This window comes from Alligator mississippiensis, chromosome 1 (genome assembly GCF_030867095.1).
Source record: "Alligator mississippiensis isolate rAllMis1 chromosome 1, rAllMis1, whole genome shotgun sequence".
Classification (NCBI taxonomy): Eukaryota; Metazoa; Chordata; order Crocodylia; family Alligatoridae; genus Alligator; species Alligator mississippiensis.
The window spans coordinates 413,526,076-413,552,198 of NC_081824.1; the positions used below are offsets into that span (position 1 = coordinate 413,526,076).

The 26,123-nt window shown below is 42.2% G+C and overlaps 1 protein-coding gene across 2 annotated transcripts in view; it reads left to right on the top strand.

Annotated features, from left to right (window-relative positions):
• The window catches only part of RB1 (RB transcriptional corepressor 1), a 133,894-nt gene extending 110,460 nt beyond the window's left edge, over positions 1 to 23,434 (top strand). For both annotated transcript variants that reach the window (XM_059729033.1, XM_059729058.1), the window contains 10 exons: positions 5,355 to 5,473; positions 6,326 to 6,471; positions 7,622 to 7,767; positions 9,456 to 9,560; positions 11,501 to 11,614; positions 11,720 to 11,886; positions 13,005 to 13,035; positions 13,403 to 13,545; positions 15,991 to 16,040; positions 21,354 to 23,434. In XM_059729033.1, the coding sequence (XP_059585016.1) occupies positions 5,355 to 5,473; positions 6,326 to 6,471; positions 7,622 to 7,767; positions 9,456 to 9,560; positions 11,501 to 11,614; positions 11,720 to 11,886; positions 13,005 to 13,035; positions 13,403 to 13,545; positions 15,991 to 16,040; positions 21,354 to 21,427 (1,095 nt within the window). In that variant the 3' untranslated portion in view covers positions 21,428 to 23,434. The remainder of the gene's footprint in view (positions 1 to 5,354; positions 5,474 to 6,325; positions 6,472 to 7,621; positions 7,768 to 9,455; positions 9,561 to 11,500; positions 11,615 to 11,719; positions 11,887 to 13,004; positions 13,036 to 13,402; positions 13,546 to 15,990; positions 16,041 to 21,353) is intronic.
• Positions 23,435 to 26,123: the final 2,689 nt, after the last annotated feature.

The following is a 26,123-nucleotide window of genomic DNA, read 5'->3' on the forward strand; positions in this document are numbered from 1 at the left end:
GCCCTTCTTCATGACCCAGCCATGCCCGCACCCTGTGGCTTTCCAGCAGCACAGGGTTTGACCCTTTCTTCCCTTCCCCTCCTCCCCTTCAGGCCTGGGATGCACAGCGGAGTGGCTCCATGCTCTGTCAGAGAGGGTCCTGCCCCAGTTCAGCCTGACAGTGTCTCTGCTCTGGAGGGCTTTCCCCATACCCATGCTGCTGCCACTTCCCCCAGCAGGGTTGCTCCCTGGCTGTGCCTTACATGTAGCTTCCAGCTGCTGGGGAACTGTACCAAGACCAGACATCTGCAAACTGCATTCATGCTGCCACCCCCACTTTTCACCAATCCCCTGTTTCGGTGTAAAAGTGAAGTGTGCTGGCAGTTTTAATCCAGAAAACACTGTGCTCTAGGTATTAAGTTTGGGAAACAGTGCCATAGAGCAAGCCAAAGTGTCAACATTTGAGTAGACTATCTGTACAATGGGCCATGACTCTTATTAACTCCTGACACACATGATCTAGTGATAGCAATGGAAAGAACATTTAAAAAAAAATGTTTGTGTATGTTTAAGGTCAGGGACAGGGCTGGGAACTCCTGGATCCATGTGCTGACCATGAAAAGTAAATTTCTCACTCAAATTTGTTCTTCCTGCTTTTTATTGTCCTTCTGTCTCTTGAACCTCTATCTGCAAATCAGCTCCTTTTCCTCAAATGCTCCCTATCCTGTTTCCTCAAAAAATATTTTCTAATAACAGATACTGAGAACCTGAAGTGAATGTTTCAGGAACTGCCTGTTTCTTTCAGTAGTGAAGCTGTTACATAAATTGACTGAAGAGGGGAAGTTTTAAAAAAACAGTCAGTAATTGCTCAAGGAAAGCAACTTAATTGGATTTTGTTGAGACACAAGACCAAGTCATCTGGAGGCTCTTGGGAGGAACTAAGCTTTGAAATGGGTGAAAGAGTGAAACTATGCCTGACCATGCTAAGGAAGATTAATAGCTTAGGGGGTTATAGAGTTATGCAGGTCCTCAGTTACTGAGGGAAGTCATGCAACTAGCTCCAACTGCCTGCCGATGAGGTTGCAAATGTTTGTATAACCAACAAATGATGTGGTTATGATGATGAGTCAGTGACTGTCATTTCTCTACTGTAGTCATTAAAAATTCCAGTATTGTGAGAAATCATGACTTTTACCATTTTTCAAGTCTCATGATTGCTACTGTGGCTTTTTTTTTTCCTATTTTTTTTGAGACTTCGTGGGGAAAAAACTCGAAAATATGGGCTCTACAGCCATGAGGTTTTTTTATTTTTATATTAAAGGAAAGAATCTCACTTGAATCATTTGACTCAAGGTGCTGAAAAGAGAATAACCCTCACATATCCTAAAGTTCACAGTAATGTTATAAGAGTTTGCAGCACTGCATTTTCATTTTAGACTGCAGGGAAGTAGGTGGTGGGACAATACTAGCATTAGCTTTTTAAAAAAATGTTTTAACTTCCCTTCATCCTGCAGTGCTGAGCTGAATAGTAAGTTTGTTTTACATTTGCATGTGCAGCTACAAAGTACAACATTCATATTTTTATTGTTATAGATTCACAAACCCCTTTGTCAGTTGTACTGCTTTAAATTACTCTTTCCCCCATGTTTTCCATGTAATCCAAAACAGGGCACATTCAGAATGAATTTAAACAAAAATCAAGCCTCTGTCTTGATTTTTTTTGTGTTTTTCAGATTAGGGAGTGTTAATTTTCTGTTTCAGTTTTAGGTTATCCTGTTTACTAACTAACAACTGCTTTTTCACCAGAAATATCCAGTCTAATGTTAAATTTTAAAAAAAGTTCTTCCTGTTTCTATAGTTTTTGGTGCCAGGCTTCAGAACAATTGCTATTGTTAATGGGGAAAACCTTGCTGAAATAGATGAAAAGGGCAAGTTTGTATTTTCAAACTAGTTCAAAGGTATAAAGCCAGACTGCTTTTCCATGCAGTACCACAACTACAACCTAATTCTACCTGCAGCTTCTAAAATAAACCGTGAAAAATATGAGGTCCTGACTTTTAGGAAACTGTGCTATTTAATAATGTTGAATACCATAAATATTTGTACATTGCCCCTGCCAGCTTCTCCACTGCACTTATAGGACGCATTCACACATGCAAGAATGTGCGCTTCCAGCAGCTCAATTAGAAGCGGTGCAAATTTGAGCCGGGGCTTTTTGCTTCAGTGCACGTGCTCGGACATGCACTTTGGTATGGAGCAAATTGTGCCATTTGGGGCAAAATAACCCTGCCTGGCTCCTCCCAGATATGCAGCCAGGGGGAGCTAGAGCCCGGGGCCAGCACCTGTGCTGTCCCCAGCAGTATAAAAAGCTGCCCTGTCCTGGCCCCAACAGTATAAAAAGCTGCCCTGGCAAGTAGCTCAGGGCTACTATCTCTCAGGAGCTTCTGGGGCCCAGCCAATTGGTACCTGGGGACACTACCCCTTGTGCCCTGAGAGTTCCCTGAAACAGCCTGAGAGTTCCCTGCACCCTCTACCCACTGCAGCAGTCTGGCAGTGAGGGCTGCTGCCTGGCTGTGACCTGCTGTGCACCTGCCAGACCTGGATGGGGACTGCACAGCCAGTAGAGGCATCTGCCCTCTGGGCCAGCTGCCAGTGGACTGCGGTTGCAGGGTTGGCCTCTGTGCGGCACTGCTGCCATGTGTGTCCCCTGCCCAGCCATCACCCGGAAGATGTTCCAGGTCTGGTGGCCTCCTTTGAACTGTCAAAGCATGTCCTCCTGGCCCCCTTTGGTCAGGAGGTCAGCCACAGCCAGATGGGTCCAAGGAGCCAGCTCTGAGCAGGCAGGGTCCTGCCACTGGCCTCCGTACCAGGAATTCTGGTGTTCCCTATTGGAAAACTGAAAAATCCCCAATTTAAAAAAAAATCTCAAAGTCACTCTCTAAAATACCCCCAAATCCATGTTCCTCCACAAGTAAAAATGTTGGGCAATGTTTTCTTGATATATCTACAGTTTTTAAAGTAAGTCTCTTATCATAATAATAAAGTGAACTCTAAATACATGTTTCATGAATGTATGTTTTGCTGCACTCCCACAGGGCGATGGCCCCCCAACAGGGGCTTCAACCCCCACACAAGTTCATCATGGGGGCATAAAGTTCATCATGGGGGCACAGAAGGGAATTGGTGAGGCTTTACTCACCAAGGCGCCTCTGGGGGTTACAAGAAATAATGGCCATAAGCTAGCAGAGAGCAGATTTAGACTGGACATTAGGAAGAACTTCTTCACAGTTAGAGTGGCCAGAGTCTGGAACAGGCTCTCAAGGGAGGTGGTGCTCTCCCCTACCCTGGGGGTCTTCAAGAGGAGGTTAGATAGGCATCTAGCTGGGGTCATCTAGACCCAGCACTCTTTCCTGCCTATGCAGGGGGTCGGACTCGATGATCTATTGAGGTCCCTTCCGACCCTAACATCTATGAATCTATGAAACAAGGGGTATGGCCCCCCAACAGGGGGTTTGGCCAAATGGCCCCCACAGGGGCTACCTACCCCCCTTGCAAGACCCACATGCCCCACCTGGTCCCATCCCCCACCAGTTGCTGCAGGCCCCCAAGGCTTACCCCCACAACTCCAGGCACCATCAGTTTAAAAAAATAAAAAACCCCAGAAAAAAAATGGAAAAAAAAATCTGTTTACCTGAGAAGCAGGGTGGGGGGGGCTCCAGGGCCACCTGGGAGCCCCCCGGGCAGCGGGGGACAGCTGGGGCTGCTGGGGCTATCAACCTGTCCCATACTGTTGGGGTGGGGCTCCAGTCAGCCAGACGGCAGTTTGAGCTGCCGGTAAGTGCTGGAGGGTTTTTCGTTTGTTTTTTGGTTTTTTTAAACTATGGGGTGGGGGACAGGGATGGGGGGGGCTTGGGAGCATGGGGCCAGCCAGGGCAGGGGTCAGGGGTGGGGGGGGCTGGGAAGTGGGAGGGGCCAGCCCCTGGCAGGGGTTGGAGGCCTTGGGGGGGGTTGGGGGAGTGGGTGGAGCCATCGGGGGTCCCCCCCCCATGGTCCCCGACCCCTTACTCGCCAGCACCGGAGCCCTGGTGCTGAAACATGCGGCCTGGCCGGCCACGTGTTTCATCACCAGGGCAAGGGCCAACCATAGAGACGCTCTGGCAGCCAGAGCGTCTCTATGGAGGGCCCAGCCTCTGGTTGCCTCAGGGCACGGTCAGGGACTGTGCCCTGCACCACTTTTTTAAACATCAATTTTTTTTTTTATTATTTTTTTTTTAAGACCCCTGGATATCCTCAAAGGGGTTTGAGGTGGAGCAAGAGGCACGTACACGCTCGTGTGGACGGGCCCTTACTCTCCTGCTACTATTCCCTAGGCTTATCTGTCACTTCTAGTAGCCAATCTGAAATCAAAATGATTTTAAATGCCTTTGAGTTGCAACCTGATACTTTTTGAACCTTTCTGTATCTAACATATGGACCTATGGGGCATGACTGGAACAGGGCGATATATAGAGAGAGACTGAAGGAGCATAGAGCCATCAAACCCTCCTTTTCCTATCCTAATTGGAGTTTAAAGAGGAGGAAGAGAGTTCATGAACTAGCTAGGGCCAGTGCCAGAAGTAGGGCATGGAACAAGCACCACAAAATAATCTGGATTGTATAAGATTAAATGAGTTCTGTCATCCAGGTTAAATGGATGCATCCTCATATGCAAAATATTTGATTGTAGTGAACGTGGGATAAATCTCATTCAATTTTCTTATTTTGTGGGAACACTAATAGCCATTTTTCTTTGCATGCTCTCTACTCCTGATTCTCTTTGCTCTTCTCTGTAAAAACTTCTGTATCAAGAAAAACTAAGACTTCCAACATCTAAATATGTCTTGGTTCTGAATGTGGACTTCAAAATCTAATGACAGGTGGCTTGTTTCTCAGAGAAATTTTAACAAGACTATTTAACATTTATTTAGAATTTGTCAGTTAATTCTTGACTGACAAATTATGTAGAGCAGGGGTTGGCAGTGTGTTGGGCAGAATGCCAAAAACACCTGCGATATCAACTTGCAAGATGTTGGCGTGTCAGGAGCAGACAGTGGGGGAGCCGTGAGGGATCTGATGCTTGTTGTGGCAGCGCAGCGCCCATCCCTTCCCAGCTGTCTGCCCTGTGGCACGCGTGCCATGCTGCCACCTGTGCCAGGGGTTGTCTATCCGTGTATTAGAGCATCTTAGCAATTTTATTGCTTCCTATGGACAAACAAAATACTGATTTGTTTATTTCAAAGTGGATTTTAAAAATATAGATATAACAATTTTATACCAGGATTGTTTGTTTTTTGCCTTCAGTCTCAAGTGAAACTTTACTGTGACTTTCTTTCTAGGATTCACCTTTATTTGATCTTATCAAGCAGTCAAAGGAAAGAGAAGGTCAGGTTGATCAGCCTGAACCCACTTGCACTCTAAACCTGCCTCTCCAGCATAATCACACTGCTGCAGACCTGTAAGTATGGATGATGGACTGCATGATGGACATTTAATGCAGTGTGGAATTAATTTCTTCCACAGTATTTAAAACCATGTATTTATTATATTCTGCTGTTTTTCTTGTTAGACTTTGATGCTAAAGTTACAGCTGACATGAATAGCAGCAAAAGTAGCATGTAGTGAAAATGAGTCATGCCTAGCCAAATCTTCAATATTTTTTTTTCCAAACTCTATATAAAAAAATACTTTTAATCTTACTTCTGTGGGTTAAGATTTCTCTAAAAGCATTATGGTCTGTGGCATGACCCCATCTGCCTTGTTATGGATACAACTCTCTTTCTTAAATTTTTATCTGGAACTTACTGTCAAGTTTTGTGATGCCACAAACAATGTGTGCTGTTCCAGTTCCTCCTCAGCATCAGCACTAGTATTTCTCCCCACCTAGCAATTTCCTAGTCACTAGCCTCACTTGAATGTGGCAGAGGAGCATTCTCTACTTATGGCTGCACAATGAGGCTTAGAAGAAGAGGCTGCAGCCACCAGCTTGAGAGATCAAAGAAAAGCTTTGTCTGTGAGCTGTGATTTGCTCAGGCCTCTTGGGAACACGGCACTGTTTCCTCAGCTCCTTTCTCTGGACTACAGGGAAGGGGGAATACAACTAAATGTTCCAACAATTTTTTAACTTTTGTTTTATGTTGTTATGAGTGACCTATTTCAATGAGAAACCACTTTTTTCCACTCCACTGGAGGAGTGTCAGAGCATATACATGTATTTTGTATTCAAAATTACTTAGAACAGAAAAGTAGTAAATAAATATCTTTCTGGCTTTCATTTCAGTATTCATATTTATCTATTCTATATATGCAGGTATCTTTCTCCTGTGAGATCACCTAAGAAAAAAGGATCTACAGTTCACTTAAACTGTACTCCTCCTACAGATGCTCAGTTGGCTGTGACCCCCCAGACTCAGAAACCACAGAAATCTACCTCCCTCTCCCTATTTTACAAAAAAGGTTTGTAGGCTCCATTAAGTAAGGGAAACATTCTATATGCATAAACATGTCAAAGTCATCTTTCATTAACTGTTTCTTGGGTTTTTTCTTTTCTTTTTTCTTCTTTTTTTAATAGTCCTAAAATATATATCGGGGAACTGTAATAAGAACATAATACAAATACAAAGTACTGCACTAACTGTGAGCTGTTGTCATTTCATTAAGAAGGATATTAATAAAAATAATTACAATGGAATAGTGTATAGGATATACACGTACGCGGACATAAAAATTAATTTATGAACAGACATATGGGCTGCTTACAGATGTGGGGTGGGAAGGAAACAGTGCTTTACTTTCAGCTCAATGCACCCATGTGCCGAGCACAGTGCGTGCCGAGAAGAGGAATTGCATCATTTTGACCCGGCTCATCCAGCATCTGTATAGTTCATGTGCTTCAGTGGGGCTTTTTGGCACTTTTATCTAATAGCTGATTGAATCATTTATTAGACCTGGGGAGCCAGATCAAACTGACATGATTCCTCTTCTGGTAAATTGTTGTCTGTTCTCCCCAACCCCACCCCACATCTGTCAGCAGTCATATATTATGAAATTGAAAGAATACATAAGGTTTGAGTTATAATGCAGTACTTGTAAAATGCATTTTTATCTAATAAAGTATAATTATTTAAATGTTAATTCATATTGAAAATTCCTATAAACCAACTGTTATGAAATCTCAAAGCACAAACTGCGTGTTTATACAGAAACATTTTAATACCATAGAAACTAAGTGTAATCAGGTAATATAAGGAAAATCCCAAACTCCGTGATGAAATAATATTGTCAACCAGGTCTTTCTGTTTCTAATCTGTAATGGCTATGAGTAAAGTCTGTATATTGAACCCTTCAGTGTAGCAGCAGTACAATTACAGATCACACTCTTTGCATATATAACTGTCTCCCTCATCTGTTATCACTAGGGACTAAACCCAGGTTCCCCAGTCATAAAAGCATGAAAGTTTCATCTCTGACCTAAAAGAGGAATGTGAGTTAGTTTCTGTAAATGGTTTTCACTATCTGGTACAGCCATTACAGGGATGCTCTCTTAATAATGGGTATATGAAAGTTTTCTGTTCCCAGCATGATTAATTTTTTGTCTCTTCACAAGTATATCGGCTGGCATATCTTCGATTGAATACCCTGTGCTTTCGGCTTCTCTCTGAACACCCTGAACTGGAACACTTGATCTGGACCCTTTTTCAGCACACGCTGCAAAATGAATATGAACTTATGAGAGACAGGCACTTAGACCAGGTAACATATAAAAATGAGAAATACTTTTCCAAAAAAAGGGTTTGCTTAATGGTTGATTTATCTTTTTTTAATTATTTAAAATTAAAGTATGAGCTTTATCTCCTATTAAAGTAGTTTATGCAAAGCAGAAATGAGTTAAATATAGTGCATTGATGCAGTTTTGCAATTTATTGTGTAGTACTACAGTTCATTATGCTATACTGTCCAAGATACAACACACACCACTTAAATATTGTCAAATTAGAGAGTAGAAGCCAAAGATTACTGTAAGAATATGAATTTTTGCCTGGGAAGACAGAATGGTAACTGATCCACAAACCCCCTTAATTGTGGTTTTGTGCTAAAAATGCAGTTTGTTATTCCTTATCTTCCAAGTTCATATTTAGGTTTCATATTGGTTTACTAAATGTCCTCAAAAAAAGAAAGAAATCCTGGTTTGCCTATATTTTTTTTCTCTTGGAGTTCAGTACGAGGTAGATCATTGATCAGTCTGAGTAATAAGTGTGAGTTGGCCTAGGATTTAATAGGATGCCATTCCTTTTGACCATGCGGGGATGGGGCCAAAGCGCAGTTGGATGGGGAGCAAGCAAGAGAGCAGACAGGGAGCAAGTGCAAGAATGAGGGACCTGCCCACTGCTGCTGCTGTCCTCAGCTGACCCTGGGGCAAGGGGAGTCCCAGAGCTATTCTTACCTGACTCCAGCCATGGGTTGTAGCTGCATAGTGTGCTGGGCTTGACCTCAGACATTGGCAGCAGGGGGCAGGCCCTCTCTTTCCTGCACCTGCTTACTACCCTGCCCTATCTGGTGACCTGAAAGCAGGCTCTGGAAGGGGGGACCCAGCTACTGCTACTACTGTTCATGGCTCTGCTACCACTGTTCATGGCTGAGCCTCGTACCCTTTGCAGTTGCTTCCTGCAGCTGGTGGCTCAAGCGGGTCAGGAGCAGCTCTGAGTCAGCTGGGAAGTGGCACCAGCAGGTGGGTCCCCCCTTTCTGTACCTGTTCCCCTGGTGTGCTCTACCAACCTGGAGGTTCCAGCTTCAGGGGAGAGGCTGCATCAGGTGTTGGGCTTAAGCAGGGATATAGCATGGGCAGTGGCCCCTTTTCCTGTGTGTGTGTATGTGTATGTATATATATATATATATATATATATATATATATATATATATATATATACCTGCTCCCTACCAGGTTCCCTGATGTCCCCTACCAACCCAGGGACTCCAGCTGTGGGAAACAGCTGAGTGGGCTGCTGGGTTCAGCCAGAGACCCCGACAGCAGGCAGCACCCCATCCTAGACCTGCTTCGTCCCCACCAGTCCTCCTGTTGCCTGGGTGTTCTCCACTGTTAGGGGGTAGGGAGAGGTCACCTGTGCTACACTTTGAAAGGATGGGGGGACCGCAGCACAGCACCCCACCCCTGCCAACCCATTTAGATCTACCCCTGGTAGTAAGAATCTTGGAACTACTGAGCCTTACTTTCATTTCCCAATGGCATTGGTGAAATCCTGACTTCAATTAAGTCAGTAACAGAACTCCCATTGACCTCACTGGGACCTGGAAGCATATCAAAAGAAAAAATTAGTAAGCCTGTGAAAGAATATCAGGGGAAGAAAGGTGTTGTTTCTTAAAAGGAAACATGGAAAACATTTCCTGCATTTCTGACCATTGCTTTGTTGTTTCTTTAATAGATCATGATGTGTTCTATGTATGGCATATGCAAAGTCAAGAACATAGATCTCAGATTTAAAATCATTGTTTCAGCATACAAGGAGCTCACCAATACCAGTCAAGAGGTAGGGAAAGTGTTTTGGTATTTGCCTTCCATAAATGATTACAGTAATGTGTGAATGACCCTCCAGATGCAGAAGCATCTTAGAAAAATGATTTACTTAGCTCGCATAAACCAGAAGGCAGGTCAGGGTGGCATTTGGAGACTAACTGGTTCAGAGAGTTGGTTAATCTCTAAAGGTGCTGCCCTGCCCTGCCCTGCCTTCTGCCTGATTTCAGACTAATGCGGCTAACCAGCTCTTCAGGTTGCATTAGAAGTTTGGGTAACCGATAATGCCTCTATAAAAAGCAAGCCAGTTTTTTTTAAGGTGCTCAGCTGTTGAAAAATATTACTTAGCTGTGAAATAAGGCCTAAGCATGAGATTTACAAAGAGACTTACCTCCCCCAGTAGATGCAGATAGGCACCAGGCAGGGTTTTCAAAAATGCCTAATTTGGTTATATGCCTTGCTGCCATTGCAATCAGTGAAAGATTAGCCCCTACCTGCTTAGACATGGTTGATATGTTAGGAAATGCAACCACTAGATTATATGAGTGCAACGTTAGTGTTCTTTTGCTGTCGTTTTTGTACGTGATGATTAAGAAGTACTCATGTGGTGTGTTATACTTTCAAAGTGGTGACAGGCACAGGAGAAGTGACTTGCTCAAGATAGACTATGAGTAACTGATAGAACTGTGATAAAAAGAACAATCTGGATTCCTCACCCATGTTCAAACTAGATTGCCTTATTTTGTAGAGAAATTGCCTGTGTGCAGGTGACCTGATTCTGTCAGTGCTCATCTGACAATGCAGGTCTAAGTGCTGATTGTTGCATTAGCTGTTGCAACAATGAGTGATTTCTGCACTTCTAGATTCAAAACTTGTTTGTTTTCAGTACATGCCTTGTATCTATCTGTTCACTGGTCATACTTGACTCTTCTGACTTCTGAAAATAATTTAATTGATTACTGGCTTGAGAAAGGAAACAGCATTTGGCTTGTCCATCAGTAATGCATAAGGAAATGACAGAATAAAAATATAGTTAAATTTGCCCAAACAGCTAGTCAGGAACCAGCAGAAGCCTGAGGTGAATCTTTCATTATATGCATCTGAGAATCTTACTTGAGCAACTGAAGGGAATCCTATAAAACAAGACTGGGTAGAGAGCAAAGATATTTTTATTTGTTCTAAAATATAAAAAATACAGATGCATAGCAGATTATTTTATTTGTATAAACTTACTTATAGTCAAAGCATTAGTCTACCTAATTACCTTAGATCAGTGGTTCTCAACCTAGACTCAACATGGCCCTCTAGACTTAGGGCACCCTTTGGAAAATGCCAGCTCTATTTTTCACTTAATTTTTGACTGCAGAAAAATAATAGACCAATTCTTTTGTTGTAGAGAGCTCAGAAAGACCACAACAATTTAGAATGTTTTTAACACTGGATTCCTATTTGAAATCCCTGGGTTTATCTTGTGAATTGTGCTACACATATTTAGGTGTGCAAACAGTGCATGGCAGTCCTGAAAGGATCTCGGGTCATGGCACCTTAATTGAGAATCAGTGCTTTTAAGGATTAGTCCATACTCAGTTCTTGCCCCAATCCTTAATTTGATAAATTAAAAAGTCTGATAAATCTGAATAATTAATATGATAAAGGAAAACTGTTGGTGCCACCCCCTCCTGTGGTTAAAGTTCTTATAAGATTATAATTGTAAAGGATTGCGCAGGTTTGACTAAATCAGGGGGTTTTTTTGCTGCTGTCCTTAAATCTGTATAAAACCTGAGTACAAGCAAGACTTAAACAGTGCCATTAATGGCTAGTACACAAAATGCAACCTCTTCAAATGTTTGGCCAGTATTAATGTATGTCGTGCTGTGATGGAATGGACTGTAAAATAATTTCAGAGATTTGCTTTTTTCAGTATGTTTTTTTTTTTTCCCCCCCACCCTTGTGTAGACTTTTAAGCGTGTTCTGATCAGGGAAGGACAATATGACTCCATTATAGTCTTCTACAATTTAGTGTTTATGCAGAAATTGAAAACGAATATATTGCAATATGCCTCCAATAGGGTAAGTCAATTGATCTCTATAATTGTAGTTAAAGTGAATCATTTAGCCAAATTGACAAAAAAAATCTTAGCGCTACTATTAAATATCCGATTACTTTTGTTACAGCCTCCTACCTTATCCCCTATCCCACATATTCCTCGAAGCCCTTACAAGTTTTCTAATTCCCCTCTCCGTGTCCCTGCTGGAAATAACATCTACATCTCACCCTTGAAGAGTCCCTACAAAGTCTCTGAGGGGCTGCTGTCACCCACAAAAATGACACCAAAATCCAGGTTGGTCACAGACATTCTTTGAGCAATTGAGAGTAATGTTCAGATATTTAATACAAGCAAATCAAGTAATCATTCAGTGTGATTTGTCTGTCTTACAAATCTCAGTGTCTGTCTTCTGGTTCAGAGTTTGAGCCCTATATTATAACCTTGATTCACAGATTGAGCCTAGCATATTTTTGTTGGCACTCCATTTGAAGAAGTGTTGAGTATGAATCAAAACAATCTCTTAGATGCACCTCATTTGATTTACCTGTTAAGTTGCTCACTTCTTAGGGTATGTAAAAGTAGGTGTAAAAGACCTAATTTTCATCCAGTAGTTCAGGGTTCTTAATAGAGCTCATTTTATCTGTCCAGTTTCAGAGTGTATGATTAGAAATCTTTTTTGATTTACATATATTTGTTTCTGAAATAACGTGTTATCTGAAGCAAGCGCTTAGTGAACAGCATCATGGCTCCCTTGTAAGCAGGTTTGGCACAGGTTGAATTGGGTATGGTCACTGAAAAAATTACAATGATATTTGTATATTTTAGGTTGAATTCCTGCTCTGATTTTATTAGCAAACATCTGCAGGTAATGATTAAAGGGAGAGCATGTCTGGGGCACACATCTACTGAAAAAGGGTGTTCCTGTCAAAATTAGGGATAAACTAAATGGGTCTCTGCTTCTTTCGATGCCACAATTTTCCTTCTCTGTCTTTCAAGATGGCTCTCTTGGTCCATCTAGATCTTTTCAGGCCTTTCTAAAAATATTCAGTTTAAGAGGAGGCTTATATCATTGGTGATGAATGTATTGCTCTCTTTATATGCATAATATGTTGAGAGAGAGAGAGTGTGTTCTTTAGTTAATGTCATCCCTTCTCCCTTTCTTGAAAACGGGCACCACATTGGCCCTTCTCCAGTCCTCAGGGACCTGGCCGGAGCACCACAAGTGCTCGAGCAGCTGTGCCAAGTGGCTCAGCTATGACACTGGCCAATTCTTTCAGCAGCTGTGGATGGAGGTCATCTGGGCATCTTGAAGGCACGGGCTGTTTCATGCTAGATTGTGAATGCTTCCATCTCTTCACTGCTAAATAAGGCCTCATCTTAAAGATTTTTCCTCTTTTTGTTTGTTCTGGCAGAATCTTGGTGTCAATTGGTGAAACATTTGGGGTAAGTTTGTTCTCTAATAGTTTTGAAGTGATGTAGCCATGTTTTGTTTACTACTATCACGTTTTTTATATAAAAATAACTATAGAAAGCATATACATCTTCTTAACTTGTAAAACTGGCCTGTGTCCTTGCTTCATCTTAATGTGTTTTATGTCATTTGTAAACATGAACATTGCAGTGGCACTTTGCTAAATTCTCTCACATATGTTGACTTAAAAAGGTTCCGTATTTTCTTATGGGTATTTGGGGGAGACTTCAAAAGAGTTTCTAAAACCTGAAATTAATTTTTTGGCTGGTAGTCTAGAAAGCGCAGCTTACATCAGAGTTAACCAGGAATGTTGTTTTTATGGTTGTCTTGTAATCCCAGACTTCAGAGAAGTTTCAAAAAATAAACCAGATGGTGTGTAGCAGTGACCGTCAGCTGAAACGCAGTGCAGAAGTAAGCAGTGCTCCCAAGCCGCTGAAAAGACTGCGCTTTGACATAGAGGGACAAGATGAAGCAGATGGAAGGTAGGACCCAGTTCTTAGCTTGTCATGAAATTACATGTAGTAGTAGTAGTTTATTTACAGCTTTTGCCAAAACAATACAATAAAATGAGCGATAAAAATAAAATATAATAAAACATAATTATAATTTTTGCTAAAACATGCATAAGATTATCCATTCTGCCAGTTTACACTAAATTAAAGCAAAACATAGTATATAATGGTATAAAAGATAAAGTGAAGCAGTGTACAATAAAACAAAACAGGAAAATTCTATTTAATTTTGGCCCTTACTGGGGGAATCTTACTTTACTCCTGTACACCTCAGGAGCCAAACCGTTAGAGGATCCAGATTGTTTTCTCTTTGTTACTCCAGTATTCAAAACCTCTCCATTCCTGGAAAGATCCGTTTTCCTCTTATTTTTTACAAAGAACTAACAAGACTACAAATAGTGATTTAAGTCATCTATTGCAGTCTTCCCACAAAAGAACATAGTGTCTGAATATGGGGCTGATGCCACTTGCCCGTGACAACTGCAGATCTCATTTGAGTAAATCAGTCTAGTCATGGCCTCATTATTTGTAGTTTTGTACCACAGACAGATAGGTTTCTAGGACAAAGGGATGCTTTATTAAATCTTAAAAAAGGGGAAACGTATCTGTCTGCATGCTGGCTGGCATCATTAATTCTTAAATTTTTGTTATTTTAAGTATAGGGGAAATAGTGGCTCAGTGACTCCTAGTACCTTCCCAGGCCATTTGTCTGGAGGAGACTATAGATCAGCAGTAGGCAAAATGGTGGATCTGGCCTGTGGCCAGACTATTTTCCAGCAGCGGCAGCTCCTTTGGTTCCTGCTGCTGGACCCAGCCTTACTGCCTGGGTACCCAGGCCTGTCTGCCCTGCATCTACCACCAGGGGTGGGACTCATGTGGGCAGTGTATGTGGCTGGGATTGGGCTGCAGCTGGGAGCGAGATAGGTGGGGCTGGGGAGACCCCAGGATCATGGGTCAGTGACAGCACTGGGCTGGGGTTGGGGTAGAGCCGCAATTGCTGCCCCATGTCCCTGCGACTAGCGTGGGTTTTGCAGGCAGGGGCATACAGGAAGCAGATTGTGGGTCTTGCCCTGGCCCCATGCTGTCACCACCCCAGGATTCCTGGAGGCAGATCCCTGCCCAGCTGCACGCCCTGCCCATGTGGCTCCTGGCCAGTCTTCATGGAGCCCCTGGGATCTTGGGGCAGTGACAGTGCAGGGCTGGGGCAGAGCCATGATGTGCTCCCTGCTTCCTCCTGCCTGCAGAATCAGAGCTGTGTCCTGGCCCATGGTGTCACAGCCCTGCAATCCTGGGGTCTCCATGGAACTGGCCAGGAGCTGCATGGGCAAGGCGCATAGGTGGGCAGGGAGCTGCATCTGGGGCTAGAGCTGGGGCTGTGATCGTGGAGCAGTGACAGCCTGGGGTCAGGGCAGAGCTGCAGTCCACTTCCCCTCGCCCCTCTGAGTGCAAGTTCTGCGGGTGGGGTGTGCAGGGAGCGGATTGTGACTGTGCCTTGCCCCCAGCCCTATGCTGTCACCGCCCCCAAATCCTGGGCTCCCCCTGACCCCACCTGTCCATCTTGCTCCTGGCTGCAGCCCCGTCCCAGCCACATGGCCGCAGGCCCTGACTGTGTGGGTCCCATCCCTGGCAGTGGGTGTGAGACAATCGGACTGGATGCCCACATTGCAGGGCTGGGTCTGGCGGCAAGCGCCAAAAGGAGCCACTGCCACAGGGGCTGCCAGGAAGTGGAGTGTGCCATGGGCTGTATTTGCCCACCCCTGATATAGATGTTGTTTAACCATCCAGGCATGGGTTTATTTGGCAAAGGAGGGGCTTCTAGAATTCACTTAGGATATGTGCTAGGTGTAAAAGATCAGACTTTAATTCAGTAGTTCAGAGTTCTTCATAGAGTTCTCATTTTATCAGTCCAGTTTCAGAGTGTACGATTAGAAATCTTTATGGTTGACACATTTGTTTCTGAAAACCTATGACATGAAAGTCAACGTAATAACAGAAAGGAAAGAAGTTGCCACTTGTAACATATGTCTTTCATAATTCTCTTAATTTGCAGACTCAGTTTTTTTAGTGATAGCTCAATATCTCTCAGATTGAACCTCCAGAGTCAGGAGCAGTAGGCTCCCACTCCCAGCTGTAGGAAGAGCAGCTTTACATGGCAACTCTTAAGTATTAAACCATCATCTTGCTTGGCTTCTGTTGAGCTTAACAAAATTGGAGATGAGAGTATCAGAAATCTGGTAACTTTTTTTTATTTGGTTTAATATAGTAGAAAAAACATCAGGCCTGGGCTTGCATCTTTATAAGAAGAAAGGTAGTTAAGGTTAGGTGAGAGCCCTGATGTAAATTAACTAGTCTTTATGTTAGATTAATTAGACAAAAATAAAAAGAATGCTTCAATAACATGTTTTCTGTATGCAGCAAACATCTACCAGGAGAGTCCAAATTCCAACAAAAGCTTGCAGAAATGAGTAAGTATTGTCAACTTTAATAAAAATATAGAATTGATTATAGAAAGTCCTTTTACTCTTTGGCAGCTTCTAAAGAATAGTCTTGCTAAACACTGACACTTTCATCAACTTCAGGAATTACTATATTTTCTCACATGCCACACACTCTCAAATAAGACAAGTAACTTGTCTTGAGAAGGCAGAAGAAGAGAAACATTTTCCAAACACAGCTGAAAACTGACTATATGGAGCAAGGGCAGTGTCTGCTTTTCAATTCACTCACCATCCACTGGCTGCTCAGGCCAAAGCTAGATTTTTAACACTATCAACAGCTGCTGCTGAATTGGCAGCAGCTTTTGGGTTCTCAGGCAAAAGCTACTTGCAATTTTGGTGGTGGCTGTGAGGGTTAAAGCTCAAGCTCTAATGCCAAATAGTTGACTTGCCTCTGCTGCATTCTGGCCAGGAGAGAAACACAGCCACTGCCAGCTAGTCCCGTGTCTTCCATGTTTTCATCCCAGCATAGAAATCAGCTTTCCCCTTAAGACGCATCCCAGTTTTGGAGGACTAAGTTTCAGGGGACAGGTTTGTGTGCTGGTATCCAAGTAAATATAGTAGTTGGTACATTTGTTGTGTTACTTTTTTGGTGGCTCCATACCATATGAAATTGCCTTCTAGAATGTGAAGTGGTATGCATGTCCTGTAAAACGTTGTGTGTAAAGCAGTGAATTAATGTGACATTTCTCTTAAATATTGGAATTAGATTGAAGCTTTTGAAATAAATATTGCTACTGATTTGGCGAGGGGCTTTTGAGATCATTTCTTTTTGTACTGGAAGGGAATATTAAGAGGTAGATATTATAGGATTCTCTGTCAGATGAATTTATTATGAGGAGCTGCATTCAGTTGGCAGACTTAAGGGTAAGGATCAGACCAGGTACAGCCCTGGACCCACAACAGAACTGTCCTGGTGGATTTCTGGAATTTTGGTGTGAGACTTAAGGGGGGGAGGACATACGCTCCAATGGCAGTGGAATAAGTGTTGACTTCATTTTCAGACCTTCCAACCTTGTCTATAATAACAACATGAACTAATCTGACCTAGAACGGACAGGATATCTGCATGAATTACCAGTGGCAAACATAATTCTTTTGTGGATAAATGCAACATTTAAATTGATCTGGAAATGGTCTATATACAGGAATCTGCTCTTTCTAGGTGAATTACAGAAATATATGTGCTCACTTCAGTAAATATTAAACAATGTGTGGGCACTTAAACAGTTCTTGCAGTCTGACAGATTAGTCTTGCACACTGGTGTTTTTTGGAGCTGTGTTGGTTTTGCAGATAAATACACAATTTAAAGTAAAGTACATGCTGGAAACCTAACATGCAATATACTGCAACAGCCCTCATTAAATGGTTTTAGCTGTTGGGTAGGTAGGCAAGGCTGTCACATGGACAACTACAGTTCATACACTGTGCTATAAAGGGTTTTGTATAGAAGCTGTCTGGGGGGATGATCTCTGAATGTCATCTCACCTTTCCTCCCTGCCTCCAGCAGTCCCCAAACTGACACAGAAAACCCTAATCCATGATGCATTTTTCTTAAAGGAACACCCTTCTCATTACCAGTAATGTAGGGATGCAGCTGGGTATCTGGAGCATGGGCAGCAACTTCTGGTTAGTACATGATTTGTGATTGCACAGCTGCCAGCAGCAGCTGCTTCTCCCCCTGTCCCCTCCCCCACCAATTCAATGTCCAGGGCAGTTGCCCTGTTTCCACTGCTCTAGTTACACCACTGCTCATGACCCAAGTAACCTTTGCAGATGATGTGCCCATTGACCCTGTATGCAGGCTGGCTTCCCTTCCGTTAGTCAGTATGGACAGGAGGGTCCTTCATTTCAGAGCCCTATCCACCCTTTGCTTCATTGTAAGCCAGAGAGTAAGTTAAAGCATCAGTCTTAATTTGCTAAATGCTGTTTTGGGCTTTTGCCAGTAATGTCTTGTCATCTGGTTCTTCTCTTTCCTCATCAAATTCCAGTATGGATCTGTCTTTTTTTCTGGCTACACCCAGGGGCAGACCCAGGGAGTTGTGCAGTTGCACATCCATTTGCTGCCAGTTTACTGCTGAGAGCTCTGATCTTGGCTGTCAGACGCATGTGCAATGATCTCTCTCTGCTGTCACCTCATCTCCCTTTTAACCATCCTGGATCCACTGCTGGCTACACCTCTGGATCAAGCTGTTGTTGAAATCCTGAAGGAAAACCAGCTGTGGAAGACCCTCTCCCCCCCATAGGGGCATGACGGTTTTTCTTTTAACTGGCTCCCTAGTTGGACAGGAACCTGTAGGACAGTGATTCGAAACTGGGGTGCCACACAACATTGAACCTGGTAAATGTGCAAACATGATTCATAAGATAAATACATACATTTCAAATAAGAATCCATGGCATTAAAAACGTTCTGATGTTTTGAGCATTTTGCAACAGACAAGTCTTGCTCTTTTATTTTTCAGTAGTCAAAAAATGAGTGAACACTGAGGGGCACCTTTTTGAGAGGTGCCTTGAGCCTGAAAATGTTGAGAACCACTGTTGTAGGAACTAAATGAAGACTCTGCTCTTCAGTGCCTTCCTATTACCACCACCACACCCCAAAAGTATCAGATGTGCCAAAGCACAGAGCTTAGTAGCCTGCCTGATGTTGGTGTTTTAGGTGACTTGCAAACCATTCTAAAGCTACTTAAATGGGAGCCATCCACACATGAAAGGGTGTTAAACTGCTAAGTATTCTCTAAGCACCTTAAAGTTATGCCACTTCAGGCTAAAGTTGCGCCATTCTCTTTAGCTCAAGTTAGGGTATTGCTAGTCTGCTCCACAGTGATAAAGTGGCCAATTTGTAGTCATCCAGCATCCTGGGGTTCATGGCTCCCAGCTCCTCTATCCCTGACAAGTTCCCACCCTCCCAGGCTCTACAGCCCAGGGGGTGTTACTGGCCCCTGTACTGGTACTGTCATTGCACATCCTGAGGAGGACCTACAAACGACCCTTAACTGCTTCTCTTGAGCATACCAGTGCCTGGAACTGACCCTTAACATCAGAAAGACAAAGGTACTTCACCAGCCTGCTCCAGGCCAGTTAACTCCCCCAGCAAAGATCCTCATTGATGGACAGGAGCTGGAGAACATTGAACACTTTGCATACCTCGGCAACCATCTCTCAAAGGTGGCCAACATTGACAAGCAGATCTAGTTTAGGATCCGATGTGCTAGCTCTGCCTTTGGAAGAATGTGCAATCGTGCGTTCAATGATCATGGCATTAGGACTTGTTCAGGCTCCTATTATATAAGGCTGTGGTAACTCCCACTCTGTTCTATGGCTGTGAAACTTGGGTGACGTACAGGAACCACCTGAAAAGCCTGAAATGCCTTCACCAGCCCTACCTCCAGAAGATCCTTGGCATAAAGTGTGAGGATTTTTGCTCAAATACTTATGTCCTCACCAACGCTACCACCACCAGTATGGAAGTGTTGATTATTTAACCTCAGCTGCAGTGTATGCATGTCTGATGTACAAAACAACTGTTGTACTCCCAACTCAGCCAAGGACAAACGAATGTGGGGGCCAGAGGAAATGCTTCAAGGGCACCCTCAGGATGAATATTAACTGCTCTGAAAGTGTGAACACAAGTATGAACACAAGTCTGAACATTGTGACTGCTCTGAAAGTGTCCTGACTTTAACACTGCTTGATGTTCCACAGATTGAGAATGGTTTAAAGGTGACCTGTGGCAGCACCCTCATGCAATTCTGTGGCAACAGTCTTGTCAAATCAGTGGGACACCAAACAGCTATCAATGTATTCCCGTAAGCCCAGGGAGGGAACACTCTTCCCCAGTTGAGAAACTTAAATAACTTGCAAATCAAGTGCCATTCCTCAAGTCTAGGGAAGAAGCAAGTGCAGCAGAAGCTAAATACCAGATAAAAGAATGGCATGCGTTAACCCCTTATGTACAGAAAAACAGGCACTTCAGGGAATGCAGGAGGGCTATAAAACAAGAAGCAAAGAGCAGTTACTAGATGGAGCTTAAGAAAGAGGGAAGTTTAGCTAAACAGATAGCCTAATCTTGTAAAACAACAAGATGATTCAGAAGGGAAAAAAGATGGTTATTACCCGTGGAGTACTGAGAGATTAGAAGAGTTATGAAGACAGTTAATGAATCATGAAGACATCAGCCAGAAACTCTAAATGAGTTTCTGAACAAGTCAGTCTAAGGTGCCAGCCTGCCCTGCCTTCTGCCTGACTTCAGACTAACATGGGCAGCCACTTCTCAGTACAAGTACTATCATTTTAGATTATCACAGGGCTGTCCAATGGTGGCCTGGTGGGGGGTTAAATTGCAGCTCAGGGGCTCCTGCTTTAGATTGTTTGGCAAGCCTAGGAGGAAGGAAATGGAACTGGATAAATAATGGAGGGGGGGGTAGAGGCTGTAGTAAATACATTTTAGGGCAAGAATGTATACAAGAATATACAGGCACCAAAACATTGTTGTAGATGTATTAATTAGACCAAAGGTAATCTAGATCTGCTTTATTTCTTATTTTCTTAAAATATAGAGAGGTGAAGGCAGTTCCAGCTAATACATAGTCACCAACTAGTAAGCCAGTGTTTCTAGCCAGATTGTTTGAATTTTAACAAATATTAACATTATATCGATGGCAAAGATGATGTTATAACTGTTGCATATTGTTGTAATTGTTGTATATTATTTCCTTTATAAATATATAACTCCAGCCTCATGTACTTCTCGTGTATCTCAGTGTTGGAGTTTTATTTCTCCATTTGCTTAAATAAAAAATTATTAAGAAAGCGTACTAGTTGCAGAGATTAGGAATGGCTGTCCTAGTATGGTGACAATTTTGCTATGGTATGTTGTCCTCCAGGAAGGAATTCCTTGAACAGGAAGCTGAGGTCTCCACTGATTGATGTTATTAGTTGCCTGTGTGCCAGTAAAGAACCCGAGCACAGAGTTCAGTGGAGAGGCCTCAGTAGTAAGGAATAGAAATGTGTTTTGGTTCTGTAGTCATGGGAGCTAATGTAAGTAGACAGAAAGCAGTTATCCTTTGAGGCTGTAAAATAAATGCCAAGGCAGGTTACTAAATAAATTGCAACGAAGCGTGTAGGTTCAAATGAGGAGGTAGTTGGTTATTTAGAAAAACGAGCAGTTTGAAAGTGAAATTTTCTGCGCAACTCTTACGTTCTTTGACATGATCGGCATGCGTTGCTTTGTTCCAAAGGGTGGTAAAGTGAAGGCGTCTCCCTTTTTTTTTCTCCAGCATCTACTCGAACGAGAATGCAAAAGCAAAAACTGAACGATGGAACCGATACCTCAGCCAGTGAAGAAAAGTGAGCATCTTCTCAGGCCCCTGTGCATCACTGCACACCTCTCTCATTGGTCTTTGTTTCCAGCTACCATCATTTAGTTTTGTTTTTAGTAGCTTTTTTTAATTACCTGCTCCAGTTTCAAAAGTTGGCTTTCTTTTTTTACTTTTAACTGTTTTTCCCATTACTTTGTCCTATATGTAGCATGTCCACAACATAAGTCACTGAGTTTATTTATATTTTTTGAGGATTTTTTACATCAGCAAGCTTGAAAGAGTTTCTCAGCTTCTTGTTGCAACGTTTTTGGTTTAATGTCAATTCAGTCTACTTCAATTAATCCCTTCTAAAATAAAGATGTTTCATGTTAGATAGAATGATTTGAAATGCACTAATTTTTTTGTTCATTAGGTTTCATTTTAATATTGGAATTTGATGCACTATTTTGCATATTTTGAGAATTGGGGGCCAGGTACTGCAAAGCTTTCTGACTCTGTATATAAATACCAAGCAAAGTTCATTTATTTAACTATACAGGTAGTCATAACTGTTTGCAAGATTAAGTCCTTATTGTAAGTACAACAAAGCGAAGTGAAAAATCATCCTGTAGTCGTACTACTGAAACAGATGATCCGTACCTCAGATGCTTGCCACTTCCAACTACTACCCCACCCCCACCTGTCCTCAGTTTTGGGTAGGAAGGTGTGCTCTTGGTTATCTGCTATAGTCAGGTTGGACCTTACTGTGTGCGAATTACCAAGAGGGGGTAAATCTGTTCAAGGAACAGATACTTTTACACCAGGTATAAAATATTCAAAAGTGCACTTTTTAATTTTTCTGGATCCTGAAAAATCAAGAAATATACATGAATTGCCAGTACCTAATACATGGAAAGCTCCAGTGGGAGGTTCTTGCTGTGAGCTTTAAAATACTCATTTCCCCGATTTAGCAAAACTGGATATGCTAAGAAATGAAAACAGATCCATAGTTTAAATAACATAAACCTCAGTGCCTCCAGCTGGCCTCTCATGTAGAAATGCCGGATTTGTGAAGGTACTATGCACCTGCAGCCACTATTGAGCTCAGTGGGATTTGTGGTGGAGCCAAATCCATATTTAGATCAAGCCTATCATCAAGGACTTGGTTTGGAAACCTGGTCAAATCGTCTTTAGTCATAAAAGAGGCACAACTTTTAAGGCTATTTATGAATTGCTCAGGCGAATTGGAAAACCTTCCCCCCAATTCTATTCTTAAATGACCTGTTCTGTTGCAGGGTTGTTGCCAGTACAAAGGGATTGTAGAAAAGCCATTTATCAAAGGCACGATTTTCCTTACAGCAGTCTTAAAAAAAAGAAAAAAATCGATGACTGCCTTCCTCAAAATTATCCATTCTTTTTTTTAACAGAGACTTAGTTTTATGCAACTGCTTGATTTTTAAGCAGCTATAATAGGGGGAAAAAAAAGCTGTTTTATTACACAACCATGTTTTAAAACCTCTTGTATAGGTAATTTATTTAGAAAATAGAAGGTACTTAATTGTAGTATTTAAACTTTTGCTGTTTTTTTTTCCTCCTGAAGGTCAATTTGTGTCACTCTAACTCTACTAGTCAAGCAGTTTTAAACACCACAACAATACATTGATTTGGGAATAGGTACATTTTGATATAAGATGTAGTTGCCCTCAGTTTTAAGCTCAAACATGCTTTCAGCTGCGCTACTAAAAAACATGCAGAAGTATTAGAGGAATGTTTCTTTTTCTCACTTCCTTTACAGGCAGAATATGTTATGTGAAAGTGAGGTACACTGACTTTAAGTTTCATAGTAGCAGTTGCAAATTTTAATACTTGCTGGCTAGAGAACTGCAAGGAGTACTGTGTTGCAGTGCTGTATCTAGACAGGCTATCATTTGTTTACTATGACAATGTACTTTTTCTTTGTTCAGACAGACCAAAACTTTTACATTATGTGTATGATATTATTTTGTACAACTAATCAGTTTCACTCCTTTCAGGATAAATAAAATAGCTTTTAAAAAGTTTTCCTGGTTACCTCTGTTTTTGTTTCATTAGGCAGAGAGCTACAGTTAAGAAAATATCCTAAGGGAAAGACACCCTCTGCCATAGATGTTCTACTTTTTAGCACTATATATGCCTTTTTTAGCACAATCTATGCCTTTATAGCGCTACAAAAAGCAAGCATCCGTATACGTTCAGGCTGTTTAGAACACTACAAACAAGGTGGATCTGCTACAAAATGTTCCTTTTTCAAATAGGAACTTGTGTATTGCCACAAATAACATGTAGACAATTGCATGTAGTACTGCAACAGGTCTCTCTGACCCCCCCCATTATCCCATAATGCTCTGCTCTCCCTCGGTCCCCTCCCCTCTCTGACAGCTTATAGGGAGCAGAGCTGCAGCTGTCCTTGCCATGGCCAACAGTTGCTGCAGTTCTGTTCCTCCACCTCAGCAGGGCAACAGCAGATTGGGTGGGGCCCCCTGCCTCATCAGCTGTTGCCCTGCAGACAGTAGGCAGTTCGGGGCAGTAAACAGCTGATCAGGTGGGGAGACTACAGGTCAATATGTGTTCAGGGCCTTTGTTTCTCACTGAAGCTAGGATCCTGCAACTGGTGTTGGACAAAGCCCCAGTGATGCCATTGGGAGCTCAAGCCAGATGTAGAGGTCCAAAACCAGATGTGTATATAGTTCTTAGTTCACAGAGGGAATGGACACAGACAGCTGGAACCATTTCAAAAGGGCAGCAGCTATTACATTCTATTAGTTAACATGTAGGCAAGCCAGGACTGATGCACATGCAGGCAGTCTTCAGATTTATGACACAATTGGTTCCTAAACACCACATCTTAAGTTGAAATGTTTTAACTCAGAACTGATTTTTCCATAGGAAACACTGTTATAGATGGGGGATTGGTTCCTGAACCAAGCCCTGATACCCTATTTTCACCAAAAATAATCCAGAATTTTGTACTCGATCAATTATAGATGAGCAATGTAGCTACATTAAAGTATTTATATTGTAAACAGCAATCGCATTGATTTGGAAGGATTTCTTTAAGGTGACTTTGCTGGACTTTTTGAAGGGCTCTTGTTGGATTTTGTGAAGGGTTCTTGGCTGGAGTCTTCTCAGGAGTCTTGGCTGCAGGTTTTTCTGGAGTCTTGTCTGCTTTCTTAAAGTGTCCAGGGAAGTTGGGACAGATGTTCTCCAGGGAGATGGGTGATGCCGCAAACTTGTTCACTGGCATGATGTGGCATTGGATCAAGCATTGTAAAGTCAAAACTGACATCAGAAAGTTGAAACAGGGTGTCAATTTATACATGTAAGTGTGAAATGTTGTAACTCAAGGAATGCCTGCACAGTAAAAATGCTCCAAGTTTGACCTGGACAAAGCAGGGCTAAATTTGGGGTGGTTTTGTTATCTTTGTATCTTCCCAGTTTACCCACAGGTAAGGATTAGAACATAACAGTTGGTGCCCTTTTGAAACATTTCCTTAAACGGCTCCTAATGTACGTGTCCACTCTCTGTTCAAGTCCTGGGTGCTGTACTAGGAGATAAGCCATTTCATTGTGGCTAAACAGGCTTGAGTTTGTGTCACAGGCCACTCCCAGATGACCCAGCTATACCTGGCCATTCAGGCTGGGGAATGAAAGGTGGACTGATACTGTATTGGCTGCATCACTCCTTTGCATGTCACTGATCATTAAAACCATTGTGCCATCTAACCCAATGGGTTGTTCAGTTTAGGCTCTCTTACCTCAAAGATGAAAAATAAACATCAACAATTAATACATCCATTATAGAAGATTATTTCACGTTGGGCTATTGTAAACTTCCTGTTTCTTGTCTTACCACCGGTTGCCAAACGTTTGCTTTTCTTTTTCTAATCTAAAATACGAGCTGTTAATTTCCAGTCCTTGTCTTTTCTGTCTTTTCGCTTATAGAACTACAGAAATGATTGTGGTTTATGTTGGATTTTCAGTGCTTATCAGACTGCAATATCAGCACGTGATATTTTGCTAGATCTGTATATTTTGCTTATGGCACCAATGTGCAATTCACTCGCTTTTCTAACCAGCTGCCTTTTGAACCTAAAAAAAAGTTTCCAAGCAAATAATTTTACCATGGGTGAGGCAATTACTGCATTTTGCAACTGACAATAAAATTTCTATGCATTTATGCTTGATCTTTGTGTAAGTTGAAACAGGTGGCCCAGTTGCCTTTTAAACAGGATTTTGAAAGTTTAGGACATTTTAAATTAATATGTTTAATATTCTTGAAGGTAGATCTGTCCCTTTGCTAGTGCTGCCAACATTTTCTCTCTGCAGTTTGTCATAATCTTGTTCTCTTGCTGATGTTCTCTAGTGCCCGATACTACTTGCTTTCACAAATTGGCATAAAATCTCTACCCATTCAGTTACTTTTGCTTTTCAATTTTATCTCTTTCAAGCAGCACAAAGTCTGCATTTCTAAAATAACAGCACTCTAAATAGATTCAAGTGGCATGTACACCCACTTCACTATGTTTTACTCCCAAGAAAATGACCAGTTATAAAATGATGGGACATCCGTAGAAGGTTACAGCTGTAGGAATTTGGCACAAGACGTGGCTTAAAAATTTAAACATGTAACAGAAGCTGGTTATTATCTAAATTTGTTGTAGTATAACTTACCGGTTATTTTCAAGAGTGGCATGTTAGAGACATGAGACA